This window comes from Leptosomus discolor, chromosome 1, assembly GCF_034619465.1.
Source record: "Leptosomus discolor isolate bLepDis1 chromosome 1, bLepDis1.hap2, whole genome shotgun sequence".
NCBI classification, from domain to species: Eukaryota; Metazoa; Chordata; class Aves; order Leptosomiformes; family Leptosomidae; genus Leptosomus; species Leptosomus discolor.
In genome coordinates, this window is record NC_141391.1 from 132,280,057 (window position 1) to 132,292,995 (window position 12,939).

The following is a 12,939-nucleotide window of genomic DNA, read 5'->3' on the forward strand; positions in this document are numbered from 1 at the left end:
GCTTTATTTATTTATTTATTTATTTATTTTATTTATTTTTTTTGCATAGCCTTTCGTGCTTTCCCTAGTGCTGCCGCCCTTAAAAACGGCGTAACTTTCCCGCTCCGCCCCCGAAGACCCCCTCCAAAGGCAGCCCTGCCCCTGCTCCATCAGCAGCCCGCCTACGGAGAGCTGCCGCCAGACAATGGCGAGCCAGAGGGCAGAGGAGGTAGCCTGGAAGCAGCCAGCCTGTCGGCTATCGTGCTTGGCTTGCGACTGGCTTTCTCCTTCGTTGTTCGCAAAGCGGCCTCGGGTCTTGGTGCCTGCCCCCTATTTTAGCCTTCTTTAGGCCTTTCCCTACAGTCTCTCATCCCCGACCTCAACCCCAGGTCGATGCTGCAAAAAGTGCTCGTCCCCTCACCCCGTTATCCAGTGGGAGGAGATTGCACACAATTCAACCGATCCACAAACATTTACGGACGTGGCCACGTGTGTTACCTGGCTGTCTGTGTGCTCATGGCCTGTTCCCTCAGGACTTCCACCGTGCAGCTGAGTGTGGCACTTGCGCAAACAGACCTCTGAGAGCCCAGCTGAGCTGCCAGCAAAGGATGAGCAAGCAATGGGTCTCAGTTAAAGGAGATGCCCAGCCCTGCACTGCATTGAATTCTGTGGCCAGGGCTGAGCAGGCTGCAGTGAGGTGGTGTGTTACAGCTCTGCCCTTGGGATCTGAGGTATGAATCAGTCCACGCTTCCAGAAACTTGCCAGACCCACTGAGGACGGCCGACTTTGCTAGTCTTGACTGGGAGTCTGCCTATTGCATTTTCCCTGCTGCTTCTCCTCCAGGCCTACAGGGCTCCTCCATTCCACCTTTACTCTTCTGCCTTCCTTGCCTGGGAGCAGACCAAATCAGATTTGTTCCCCTCTCCTGCCTTGCTGTGTCCAGCATCAGTTTTGTCCTGTGACCTGCCTGTCTGCCCTGTCCTGCCCATGACTCTGGGCTCCCCATAGCAGCCCCTGTTTGCATTTATAATACTTCCCCTCCCACCAGCAACCTGGCTGCATCCTCCCTGGCACACCCATGATTGCTGGAAGTCATAACTGGATTTCAGTCCCTCCCCCAAGGGCTTAGGGTGGGAAATGAAGTGAGCTTTCCTTCTTCTGTCACCTCCTTTTTAATTTTTTTCCTCTTCTCAGGTGACTCTTCCCTTGCTCTGCCTCTGACCAGAGGGGCTGAGCCATGGCAAGCAGTACTTTTGTCAAGGGAGAGGAGGGAAGGAAGGCTTTCCTCACGCACGGAGTCAGGAGATCCTTGTCTTCCAAAAGCCCTCGCTGCAATAGCAGCCATGCGCCCAGCAGCAATACCACCAAATAAACAGCCAGGAAAAAGGGAAGGACAGATGGACAAGACGGATCCTGGTCAAGAAGCTTGTGTTGAAGCAGTGGCAGCAGCTCCAGCTCAGAGACCTCCCAGCACGCGCCCTGGAAATCATCACTGATTCCCTCCTGCCTGCTGCTGCATGCCTTTGCCCACCCCCCTGGCTGCTGCAGCCTGCCTGCACGCACGCACCCCGTGTTTTCTGCCAGCATCCTACCCCCTCACATAACCCCGATTTTACCTGCTGTACCTGCCAGCCTGCTCACAATCCCCTCCTGTTGCAGCCAGGAGAGGAGGGTCAGGCAGCAGAGTGATCTGCTGCTGCATGCAGGCAGTGGGGAGCACAGGCAAGAGCGCCACCACAAACCGTGGAGCAAGCACTTTCCTAAGCTCTACTTGGCCTGCTTCTGTCCTGCTGGGGAAACCCGGCAAGCAGAGCTGATTAATGAAATGTCAGTGGAGGAAGGCATTGCCATCCATCAGGGAAAGCTTTTTCACTGGGAGGCCAGCACAGCCTTGGAGCAGGTGGGGATCTCCATCCTTGGTGGTTCTCAGGGCTCAGCTACGCAAAGCCCTACGATGTGACATAGTGCCAGCACAGTCCTGCTTACAGTTTTAACATCCATTGCCAGTTTGAGATGCTCCCCCTCTCTCAGATCACAGAACCTCTTATGAGCTAACACATCCTCCTTGCAGAGGTGCTTCATAGGTGAAACATGTTCAAATAAGTTCCACAGCTTTCCTTGAGGCTCTTTTTTTTAAGGCATAAGTCACATCAGTGTGTGTGTGTATACCCCACCTCCCTGCTCTCCTTCCCTCTGAGTACCCCAGCACTACCTTCTCCCTTGCACCACACTGCTGGAGCATTTCAGTGTAAGCTCTCCAAGTCTTCCAGCTTCCAGGATACTTCACTAAAACTGACCCTTAAAATTGCTTCTATCCACAACCAGGGGCAGGTGCTGCAATGAACACACAACTTTTGGGCACCTTGCTGCCTAGCAAAGCTGGTAGCCTGGAGTTAGCTTCCTAGATTTGGGTGCAAATGGGGAGAAATTGGCACAGAGGAGCAGCTGCCAACAGAAGCTGGGCGATCATCACAGTAATGAGCACACAGAAATGTCCCTGACTAACAGCAAAGGGGGTAAAGGGTTTTCTTTTAAAAATCGCCAAACGCCAGTCCAGGAGGGAGTTTTGTAGCCAGGTCTTGCATGTGAAGGTAGCTTTAGGTACTACAGCCAAGAGCTAGGGACCTAACTGACCCTTCTTTTCTCATCAATTCCCCATCGACTAGATCAGGCAGGTAGGACTTGCAGACACCCTCTTTGGGGGCTCTCCATGTCCTCTCTAGCAAGGATGGACAGCCTGGGGGAGCAAAACCTGCTGATGCAAGCTTGGTCATTTGTGGATTCAGCCCCTATGAAAATCTATGTGTCTATGGGGTTATGTGCAAGACAGCGCGTGCTTGAGGATCTAAATTTTATACCCAAGCCCCTGAAACGTGCAGAGCAGGATTTCAGTCCCTTTCTCTGGGTGCAGCCTGACACGAGACAACACAACTGCAGGCTGCCTACCCAGCGCAGAACAGACATTACAGCATATGACATCACTGGAATTAGTGACTGACCCACATTGCTATTGGAGACTCTTCTCTTTCCACTATTGTTCCCAGAAGTCTTTGTTTTCCTTCCTCCACCACACCAAAGGTGCCGCAGCGCAGAGCCCTACCTCTGCCCTCCTGGTTTGCAGAGGTGCGCTGGCAGCACTCCAGAGCCTGGCAGGTAGGAGCTGCCAGCTGACCGCCTTAACTGTACCCTAATAAGGCTTCTCTGATACTCATTCCTCTCTGTTTGGCGAGAAGCGTTTGAGGAATCCCCACCAAATTCAACATCTTATAACATAGGCGATATTTCTCCCACTGTGCTGGCAGTCATTAACAGAACTTCACTTCTTCCATGCACCAGGTTTGTTTTGCACGCTTCTAGCCTTGTTTAGCCTAAATAATTTTACAGCACGTGGCAACTCTATTACGTAACTGCTTACCCTTTTTTTTTTTCCCTCCAAATCATTAAATGCCACATTTGTACACAGCACAGTGGAAGAGATATCACGACACATTACACTGACTCGTCTCAACCAGCTTTTAATTTATGACAGCATTTTTACTCCTCAGATCTGCTTTCAACTTTTGCTTTGCCTCAGTTCTTGCTTTGCTCTGCCTCAGCTCTTGCAAGCCACATTATCAGCAGCTTTCAGATGTTCAAATACATTAAAGGAAGGTACTGAAAGATGACCTAGTAGTCACATTTTCCAAAAATCTCAGCTTTCCGGTAACAAAAGATTTGCAAAGAAGGCAGCCGCAAACACGAGTCTAGTGTGACCAGCAGCCTCATACTAGAGCACAGAGGGAAGCCACCAATCTTTGTCCCCAGCTGCTGCATCCCCAGTACTGCCTCCAAAGCTCTGGAGGCAGCATTTCAATGTCATGCTTGACATTATCTCTCTGAGCAGTGATAACTGCGATGGCTGAAATCAAGAGCAGAAGGGGAGCAAACCACCAAAGAGAGATGAAAGTTTCCTCTGTCTTTCCCCAGCTACAAAAGGTTTGCAGGCAAGCCAAACAAGTGGAATGATGCTTGGTAAGAAAGAGTTTTATTGACATGGTTAAAGCAGCTTCTATTCCCACCTTTCAGAGGGGACTGATATAATTTGGAGATCCACTAGAACCTAGAAGGTTACATTAGGATCCCAACCAAGAACTTTCTATCCCTGCCACTGGGGCTATCAAGATAAGCTCGTTACCAAGCCAAGACTATACACTAGCATAGGAACCTCAATAGGCGGCAGCAGCAAAGCAGCACAGGTTAGCATCACTCCTGAAAGAACAGGCTCGCAGCTTGCCAGAGGTAAAAGCCCTTCTAGGTGCCAGTCACCCTATAGCTGGAAGATTACCATATGGCTCCAGTATTGAGTTGTATTTTGCCACTCCTGGGGAAATCTGCTAGAACTGGAAGAGAAAAAGGCTGGAGGAGCAGAGGCAGGGCTCAGCCTGCCTGGAAGTTGCTCTTGCAAGCCTTGTGCAGTGAGGAGCCAGCTGAGGGAAATGAGGTGCTAGGCAGAGCTCAGGACTCACCTTGGGAGCAGTAAGGGGCAGGCACAGCACTGGGATCACCTCCCAGGGACTCAAGAGCTGCTAAGCTGGGTCAGACCAATGGTCCACCTAAGCCCAGGAATCAGTTTCCAGCACAAGATGAGGACAGAAGGGTCTGTGATCAGGGCAAGCGAGCAGCCATCCCTCCTCACAACGCTGTCCCACCTTCTAGCAGTTCACAGCTCGTGGAAATTCTGAGGCAGTTGTGTTCACCAGCACTTACAAAAAAACATTTTTCCCTTGTGCATACAGCTGAGTTTTCAACCTGCATGAGCTTCTGGCATCCACCATACCCTGGAGAAATGAGTTTCCTGGCTACCTACACCTTTGGTGCGTTTGATGGGTCCCAGGGTTTTGGTTTTGTTTCTTTTTTCTGTTTATTGGAAAAGAGCAAGCAGTTGTTCCCCATTCATCTTATCCATGCCAGTAACAATTTTACATACTGTTATATCACTTCTTTCCCCATGGTCTCTTTTTCAACCTTAAAGAGGCCTAGACTCTAGCTGTTGCTCTCAGAAACAATTCCATAACTTACAATGTATTTGTCCTCCCTGAACGTTTCCCAGTTTTACAATCCTTATTCAGATGGAAGGCACTAGAAATGCAGTATTGAAGCGCATGCACAGTAATTTTATACAGGGAGGCAATAATTTTCTCAAAATTTTGCTATCTAATAATTCTTTTCCTAATAGCACCTAGCGTTTATTTAATTTTTCTGAAAGACCCCAGGAAACTTCCCTTGGGTCCTGTATGTCAGGCAATCCAGAGACCTCACCACACAAGCCTGGAGTGAGGCAGTCCCATTCAGAGGCTCCTCCCTGCCCTAATTCACTGCGAAGCATGGGGAAGAAGCAATTTTCAACTATAAGGATATTTGGTTAATGGCTATTCAACACAAAAAGACAAAGTCATCCCCCCTGGGTTTTAATACATTAAACACACAGATACATAAGCCCTAAAAAGTAGAAGATACACAGGCTATAACAAAGACCAGGACTCCTGAGACACTGACAGATTGAACCATTACAGGAACCACTCGTGTGCAACCTTGAAGAGCTTCAGCCAGAAACTTCATAATTGATAAGAAAGCAAAATTACCATGGGCTTCAAGGGAAAGAGCACATTTATATTATGGAGTGTTTGAGGGGAACTGTGGGACTGTTTATCATGTAATGTTTTAAGGAAGATTATGGGAGCAAAACTTACTATGGAATTTAGGGGAAGGACTGAAGGAGGGGAAAGGGAGGCATGAAGCTTGATCAGGGAGAAGTGAGCGTGGGAAATGGAGAGGAGGAATAAATAGAAGGGGCCAGTCACACAGAGGCTGGCTGCTGGTCAGCGTGCCTGTCTGGCTGAGCTCTGCACCCGATTACCACCATCTGTCCTGGCCTTGTATTAAACTAATCCTAGCCATTTCCTCTGCATGCATGCACATTTGTGATCTGCTAGCAAACTGCAAGATGGAGTAGCCTCTAAGTAGGGTAAGAGGTCCGAGAGCCAGATACTAGACAGACCACAAGTCTGAGAACCAGCTACCAGCAATCTGTGAAAGCACGAGCACACGATCCACTATTGTGCTCTAGGTTCCATGGGCCAGGGAGTAAGAACAGGATTAGGCCTTTTTTGCCATTCCTGTTTTGCAAGCGCTGGTTTTGTTCTCCTGGGCACTCACCACAGCACTTTTCTTTGGTTTCTGGTCTGTGCCTGGCTGCATCTAGTGTGCGTGCACGTGTTCGAGGGAGTTTCTGGAGTTCACGCCTGGCCTGGCCACTTGCTGAACCTGGTAACATGGGAAGGCAGCAGCTTCACGCGTAGCAGACCAGGACAGAAAGGATTCCCTAGATCCTGCAGTCCTCTGCATTCAGCTGTCCTTAACACCAAACACTGGAGTAACACAAGTTCTCCCATGAACCCAAAGCTTGGCGAGGAAAACAAATCAAGGCAAAGCCTCACATGAGCTGAGCTAGCAAGACGAAAAACAAGAGTTCCGCCTCAAGTCTGTTACACACCCAATTCCACACACACTGTGGAGAGCACCTGGTAGAAAACTTGTTAACAAATTGTCTTGATTTATTCAGTGGAGAGCAGAACCAAAAGAAGAGACCATGAACTCACACTGACAAGAGAAAGGGACCCGGGCTGACATTTAAACAGAAACAGCCCAGAGCACTGCTTTTTATGTCTCAAGGAGAAGCAACTGCATCTAGGTGAACAAAAAGGCAAAAAGAATGAACATAATTGCAAAACTCCAGGACCAGCAGCAAACCCCTGCTGCAGTCTGGGAGGCCAAGAACCAAGAGGCTGCTGGGGACCAGCACAAGGGTGAAACAGGGACAATTGCAACAGTGAACTGAATTAGCACACAATGACAACAGCCAACTAGGGACCAGCACAGGACCACAGGCCAAGGAGCGCCAGCCCTGCCCTGAGGAAGCACTCTGCTGACAGGCAGCTAGGATTTCAGCTCCCACTGCTTCTTCACAAACATCCATGTTGCAGAGCGCAAGAACAGACACCAGAAATGCCAGGCTGTCAGATGGGAGCGGAACGGGTTTCTGTTGCAGAGGAGTAAGGGGACACAGAATTCTGTATTCCATGTTCAAGGGAAAAGGACAAGACTTGAGCAAGAGTATAAAACTTTTAATGGGCCATTGCATCAGTCCTTGACGCAGAGGGAAAGGAGCAAACAGGGCTACAGCTGTCCCAGGTGCTGCAGAGATGATTATCTGCACAGAGCAGGAAAAATAAGGTGGTACACGTGTAGCTGCAGCAGCCCCCGACCTTTGCTCTCCAAGGAGGGGACCAACATCTGAAGAAGCAGTTCCTCTCACTGTCCATTCGGCTTCACTCTATGTTTCTTCCTGGTAAGGACTCGAGGACGCATCACTTTGGGAGAAGGCCTGCCAGCCTTCAAGGGTCTCCTCTGTGCCTGCAATGAATGTCTCTTCTTCGAAGCAGGCTGTGACGGCTTCTGCTCTTTGTCACCTTTTGATCCTGCAAGTTTCTTCTTTTTTGGCTGAGGCTCCATGATGGTATCAGGGACAGCAGATGGAGATGCTGCTTCCACAGCAGGTTCTTCATCTGAAATGAGAGAGCAAAGTGCTGTAAGAAAAACCTGCACGGCTTCTGCAGGGGAAGCAGCCTGTGAGAGCAGGCCCGGGCAGCTCAGCTGAGCTCCAGAACTACGTTACCTTTTTGAGCCTGGGGGATGGCATTAGAGAATTTCTTGAACTTGGCAATGAAGAACCCATCCATATTGTGCGTGTGGGGATAGAAACGCCGTGTAGACTTCAGGGAGGGGTGGAAGCGACGGTCCTTGAACCTGGAGGAGGAAGTGGGGTAAGAAGTGATAGAATGCCTGTGCTCAAACCTGGCCACCAAGCAACCTGTGCAGCTTGTGACCTGGCACGCACCTGGTGAAGCCTTCCTTGCCAAAGTCCAGGCCTGTGGCCACCAAACGAACATTGCGTTTCTTCAGGGCATAATCCACAACCCACTCATTCTCCTCCACCTGCCAGACACTAAGCATTAGGATCCAAAGCTCACCAGTCCCCTAAGCATATGACCACAGCAGAGCGTGGAAGGGACTTACCATGATGGAGCAAGTGCAGTAGACAATGTAGCCCCCTGTCTCTGAGAGAGCATTGACTGAATCTATAGCGCTAAGAATCAGCTCCTTCTGCAGGTGAGCACAGCGCAGTATGTCCTTCTCATCCTGAAAAGGAAAGATAGGTTAGGATGCCAGAGCCACAAGGAAGCACTTCAGGCCTCTATTATGGATGGATGGATGACAGGAGAGCAAAGTACATATGATGTAGAAGATTCTGGAGTCTTCTGCAGAACTAACCTCAAAAACCCTAGCTCTGGTACAACATGCAGAACAGGAAAGAGAAGGAAAAAAAAAAATCAGTCTCCCTACTGCAGGCATCTCTCAAGAACAAAGCTGCCCCAAAGTCCTTCCTCTCATGACTCGTACTTCAGTCCCCATCTTTCGTCCCCACTGGTCACTCACCTTGTTGGTTTTGACAGCAGGATCCTTGGAAATGACGCCTGTTCCGCTACAAGGAGCATCAAGCAAGACGCGATCGAACCCTCCAAGCACCTACAGGCAGATGTACATTTGGAATTACGCTTACAGGTGGGGACTCAGAACAAGACCGAGGCTAGAAGGGGAACCAGAAGAGTAGGAAGGCAGGAAAGATCCCTCACTCCTCCCTGTCCACCTTCCTGTCTCCGTAGCAAATAACAAACACACTCCCCAGCAGCTCTGCTCATCCTCCTGTGACAAGCAGGTTTGGAGAACGCAGCTTTACTAAAGGGACAGCTCTAGGTAAGCGTGGTAAGGACACCCCAAAGCAGGCAGGAACATACCTTGGGGAACTGGCGTCCATCGCAGTTACTCACTACGGCATTGGTGACTCCCAGCCGATGCAAGTTCCCTACCACGCTACGCAGCCGCTCGGCATTGCTGTCATTGGCCAAGATCATACCCGTGTTCTTCATAAGCTGAGCTGCCGGAGGGCAAAACACGTCAGCGAGGGGCTGAAAACTTCCTGTGCTTTTGCCTGCAGGGACAGCCACCTCCCTCCTTTCCCTGATTTCAGTCCCTTCCGTTCCCCCTTTCTGTACAGACCAGAGGAAACTCATCACTTCACAGAGCATCCCACCCAAGCCTCCCACCCAAAGCTCCAGAGTGGTACCTATGTAGCTGGTCTTGCCTCCTGGGGCACAGCACATATCCAGAATGCGTTCGTTCTCCTGCGGAGCCAGAGCCATGACAGGGAGGAGACTGGAGGCTCCCTGCAGCATGTAATGCCCAGCCAGATACTCGGGGGTGGCACCTGGGCAGGGAAGGCAGAACAAAAGAAGACATGCAAAGGAAAGGGAGCCAAGAGCAAGTCCGCTCAGCCCTGTGTCAGGAAGGGTGATCTCACCAATGGGCACAGAGGAGTCATAAATAACAAGTCCCGTTTTTGACCACTTCCCCAAGGGGTCGAGATTCACGCCACGGTTGATTAGAGCCTGCAAGACAAGGAGATGGGACTGAGACACCGCCCCGTGCGACAGGCAGCGCAGGAGGCAACCACAGGTTCCTGCTCACCTGTGCCAGGTCCCGTCGACGTGTCTTGAGTGTGTTGGTGCGAATGGTCACAGGGCGGGGAACCTCATTGGCTTCCAGGAAGTTTATCAGCTGGATGAAAGAAGGGACAGAGAATAGAAACATAAACGAAGATCCGGGGAGGCAGCCAAATCCTCATCAGTCAGCAAAGATACGGGCAGGGCACGATCCTACCTCAGGGAGTGGGAAGACATCCATGAGCTTCGTGAGCAAGAAGTCACTGTAGGAATAGTAGGCAGCCATGTCCCGGCGCAACAACGCGAGGTACTCCTGTCGCGTGCGTCCTTCCTCCCGCTTCATCACGAAGTCCTGCAGCACCTCCATGTTGCTCTTGATGCGGTGGTGAATGATGTGCAGATCAGGCGGCTCGGCAGGTAGAAAGACCGTTAAGGAATCACAAAAAGCCAAGAAACTCACGCACCGGCTCTTTACAAGCACAATCGGTCATGCAGGACTCCTGCATCACAACAGCACCCCCACCAGAGAGGCCTTGTTGGAATATGCTTTCACCAGAGCTCAGCAGAGGCGGGGATTCAAAGGATGGAAATGGACAGAAAAAGTTCACAAGGCAGGAACTACAAGGTATTTAAAAGAATTTGGTTAGTTAGTTTAAATTTAAAAAAAAAAACAATCTAGGGAAAAAAAAAGACATCAAAAAGTGTCTTTTAATACTGAAAACATTACCTGTAGCAGAATTGCTGTCACCAGAGGCTCTAGGAATGGGTTAGACAAACACTGGCCAGGAAAATCAGGGTACAGAGGAATGAACTACATGCTAAGGTATCCACGTGCTTGTAGGACTGGAAATGAAATTAGGGCAGACTCCAAGCTCCATCCAGGGCATAACAGCTTTCCTAAGTGTGCCATTCAGAAGCACAGCATTGTATGCTATCTATTAAGGCAGCTCATCTAAAAATACTAAAAATACCTTGTCATGCACAAACACTCTTGCTAAACAATACTTATGATAAGGTCCAAATGAAGCTCTTTGGTTGCATCCAGGCCCTGTGCTACTGCATGCATATGGCTTATGGATGTCACAGATAAAAAGGATATCCTCTCTCTCAATCTCTTCATTAGTTGGCAGTTTAAATTGTTCGTCTATATCCAGGTTGAGCTGCAGATCTGGGCTCTCTTCCTCCTGTCCCACTTTCTCCCTGCTTGCCTCCTCTGCCGCCACCTCCTCCTCTTCACTGTCATCTTCACTGAGGCCTCCCCTAAGGACAAAGAACAGGATGGATGTTTTACACAAGAACACAGACACTTCGCAAGCACCACTTCTTACATAGCAGAGAGGACAGAAGAAGGAACGACACAGGCTCCTCATCTAACCAGGAAAGACTGTGCAGACTGGCAATGTTCTGAAATCCTTACCTGTCAGACTTCTGCTTCAGGGCAGCTTTTTCAATAGGCAGCAACTAAACAGAGACAAAAGATCAATGAAACAACATCCCCAGATGCCCCCTTACTTCCCACCATCTGTGAAATTTATCTGCTGTTTAAAACAACTAACAAATAAAAGCACCGTGTGTTACGTTGGGATCAGCTGCTAAACCTGAAATTGTTCTTGTGAAGGGAAGAAGTGGAAAGCTCTCCCACCACCTCACCATCCACCCCCCCCCTCAGTAAAGTCACCCTTCCTCCCCAGGCCTGCTGGATCTTTTCAGCCAGCAAAGTCAAGTATTTCTTGTGTAATTAAGGCGAAAAAGCTCCTTACCTCTTCTTCCTCTGATGATGAGGCACCGTAATCATCCACCATCTCCTCGCTGCTCCCATCCTCCTCCATCTCCCAACTGCCCTCTTCTGCCTCTCCATCGCTGGATAACTCCGTGTTGTTTCCTTTAGATGGGATTTTCTTGGGCTTGGCTGGAGCTAGCCATTTTGAATTGCCATCACTGAAGCCAGACTGGCCTTGAGGAGTTTGTCCTGCTGCCTTTATGGCATGTTCCTCCTTCTGTGGGGACACCTGCTCTTTCACTACAGGCAGAAGCAGCGGTTAAAAGTTAAGCATTATTCTCAAAAGCAGCTGCCCTGTTTTTTCAGTTGTTGTACAGAAGAGGCCTTCATCCTAGTCCTGAACTGTCTGTTCAAGAGAAGGGACCACTTGCTCTCCACATCAATTTCTTCAATCATAAACAAGGGCATATTCTCACTTTTCCTCCAATAAAACTTCAGAGAGATCTAACTAGAATTATTAAAGAAAAATGCTATAAAATTCTTACAGTATTTGCTCTGATATATTACGGTACCCTCCTTCCCAAATCTTTGACTATCCTTCCTTCTTCCTACTACAACAGCTTCCTCGACCATGCAGGATGTAGCACAGTGAGCTCAAAATCAAAAGCCTCGGCTACCCACCCGGCCCGCAATAACCGTGCTGGGAAGGGAGAAGTCAGAAGTAGCTTTAACATGTGGCAGAGAGACCTTTTACCGGTTTGTTCTTCAGGCAGCACTGCCGCCTGGCACAGCAGGGACCAGAAATCAGGAAAAAAAACCAATTTAAAATAATGACAAGTCTACCTGCTCCGTGCCATAAAAAAAGAAAGAAACCGGACCGGACGGTGGCGGGGCGGGGGCGGCCCGGGGGGGGGGGGCAGCAGGACGTGTGGCTGCCGCTCCCCGCCCCCAGCACTTACCTGCCGGCTCCCGCCCTCCTCCGCCGAGCGGCCTCCTCCCCGCCGGGGCGCTGCCCGCGCCCAGTCGCCTCTTTGCAGCCCTGGATCGGGAAGGGGAGCGGTGGTCAGCCCCGGCCCAGCCACCCCCGCGTGTCCCCCCGCCCCGCCGCCGCCCTCACCTCTTCCGTCCATGACTGGAGAGCTTCTTCCTACCGGTCTCCGGCTCTGAGGAAAGACACGCGGCGGTCAGGCAGCCCGCACCGGCGGCACCGGGCGCCGCAAGGCCGCACCGGGCCGGACCAGGAGGGGCTTACCTGGCGGCAGGAAGCGGGCCAGCTCCACCTCAGCCCCTCGCTGCTTGCGGGCCTTGCGCCCGGGGCCGCGCTTCTCCTTCCTGGTGGGGTCCAGCTTCCGCCCCATGGCGCCGCGGCACCCTCCGGCGGCACCAGGCCCGCCGCTACACGTGCAGGCCCCCGCGCCCCTCGCCGGCGCATGCGCCCGGCCTCGGCTCCACCCCCTGCTGCTCCCCCATCCATTAGCTAGCGCCGCAGCTCCTGCTGGCTGATTGGCTGGGCCGGCAACGTCAGACACCCGGCCTGCTGCGGGCTGGCGGCGTCACGGCCGCACGCGGGGGCCGGCCCGCTGAGGCGCTGGCGGCTCCGGGAGCCCGCCGCGGCGGGCAGCAGCAGAACAGGGAAGGCT

The 12,939-nt window shown here is 51.1% G+C and overlaps 1 protein-coding gene across 2 annotated transcripts; it reads right to left on the reverse strand.

The window, feature by feature from the left end:
- Positions 1-7,122: 7,122 nt before the first annotated feature.
- NOP2 (NOP2 nucleolar protein) lies at positions 7,123-12,657 on the reverse strand. 2 transcript variants are annotated; one of them, XM_086478357.1, is made up of 16 exons: positions 12,552-12,657; positions 12,417-12,462; positions 12,274-12,338; positions 11,340-11,596; positions 10,997-11,040; positions 10,679-10,839; positions 9,797-9,996; positions 9,605-9,694; positions 9,438-9,525; positions 9,204-9,344; positions 8,875-9,014; positions 8,516-8,605; positions 8,096-8,218; positions 7,917-8,014; positions 7,695-7,825; positions 7,123-7,584 (listed from the first exon to the last, which is right to left on the reverse strand). In XM_086478357.1, the coding sequence occupies exons 1-16, from the start codon at positions 12,655-12,657 to the stop codon at positions 7,331-7,333; spliced, it is 2,034 nt and encodes a 677-aa protein (XP_086334483.1). In that variant the 3' UTR covers positions 7,123-7,330. The 2 variants fall into 2 exon arrangements, with proteins under 2 accessions (XP_086334483.1, XP_086334474.1); XM_086478348.1 differs by having other exon boundaries at positions 11,340-11,599; positions 12,259-12,338.
- Between the last annotated feature and the right edge of the window lie 282 nt (positions 12,658-12,939).

What these genes read in the sequence shown, in the direction of transcription:
- NOP2 (XM_086478348.1), bottom strand. Translation starts at nt 12,657, where the DNA reads ATGGGGCGGAAGCTGGACCCCACCAGGAAGGAGAAGCGCGGCCCCGGG. An exon ending in GGCCCGCTTCCTGCCGCCAG is followed by an intron (nt 12,463 to 12,551) that starts GTAAGCCCCTCC and finishes GTCTTTCCTCAG; the next exon opens with AGCCGGAGACCGGTAGGAAG. An exon ending in AGGAGGGCGGGAGCCGGCAG is followed by an intron (nt 11,600 to 12,258) that starts GTAAGTGCTGGG and finishes TTCTGCCTGTAG; the next exon opens with TGAAAGAGCAGGTGTCCCCA.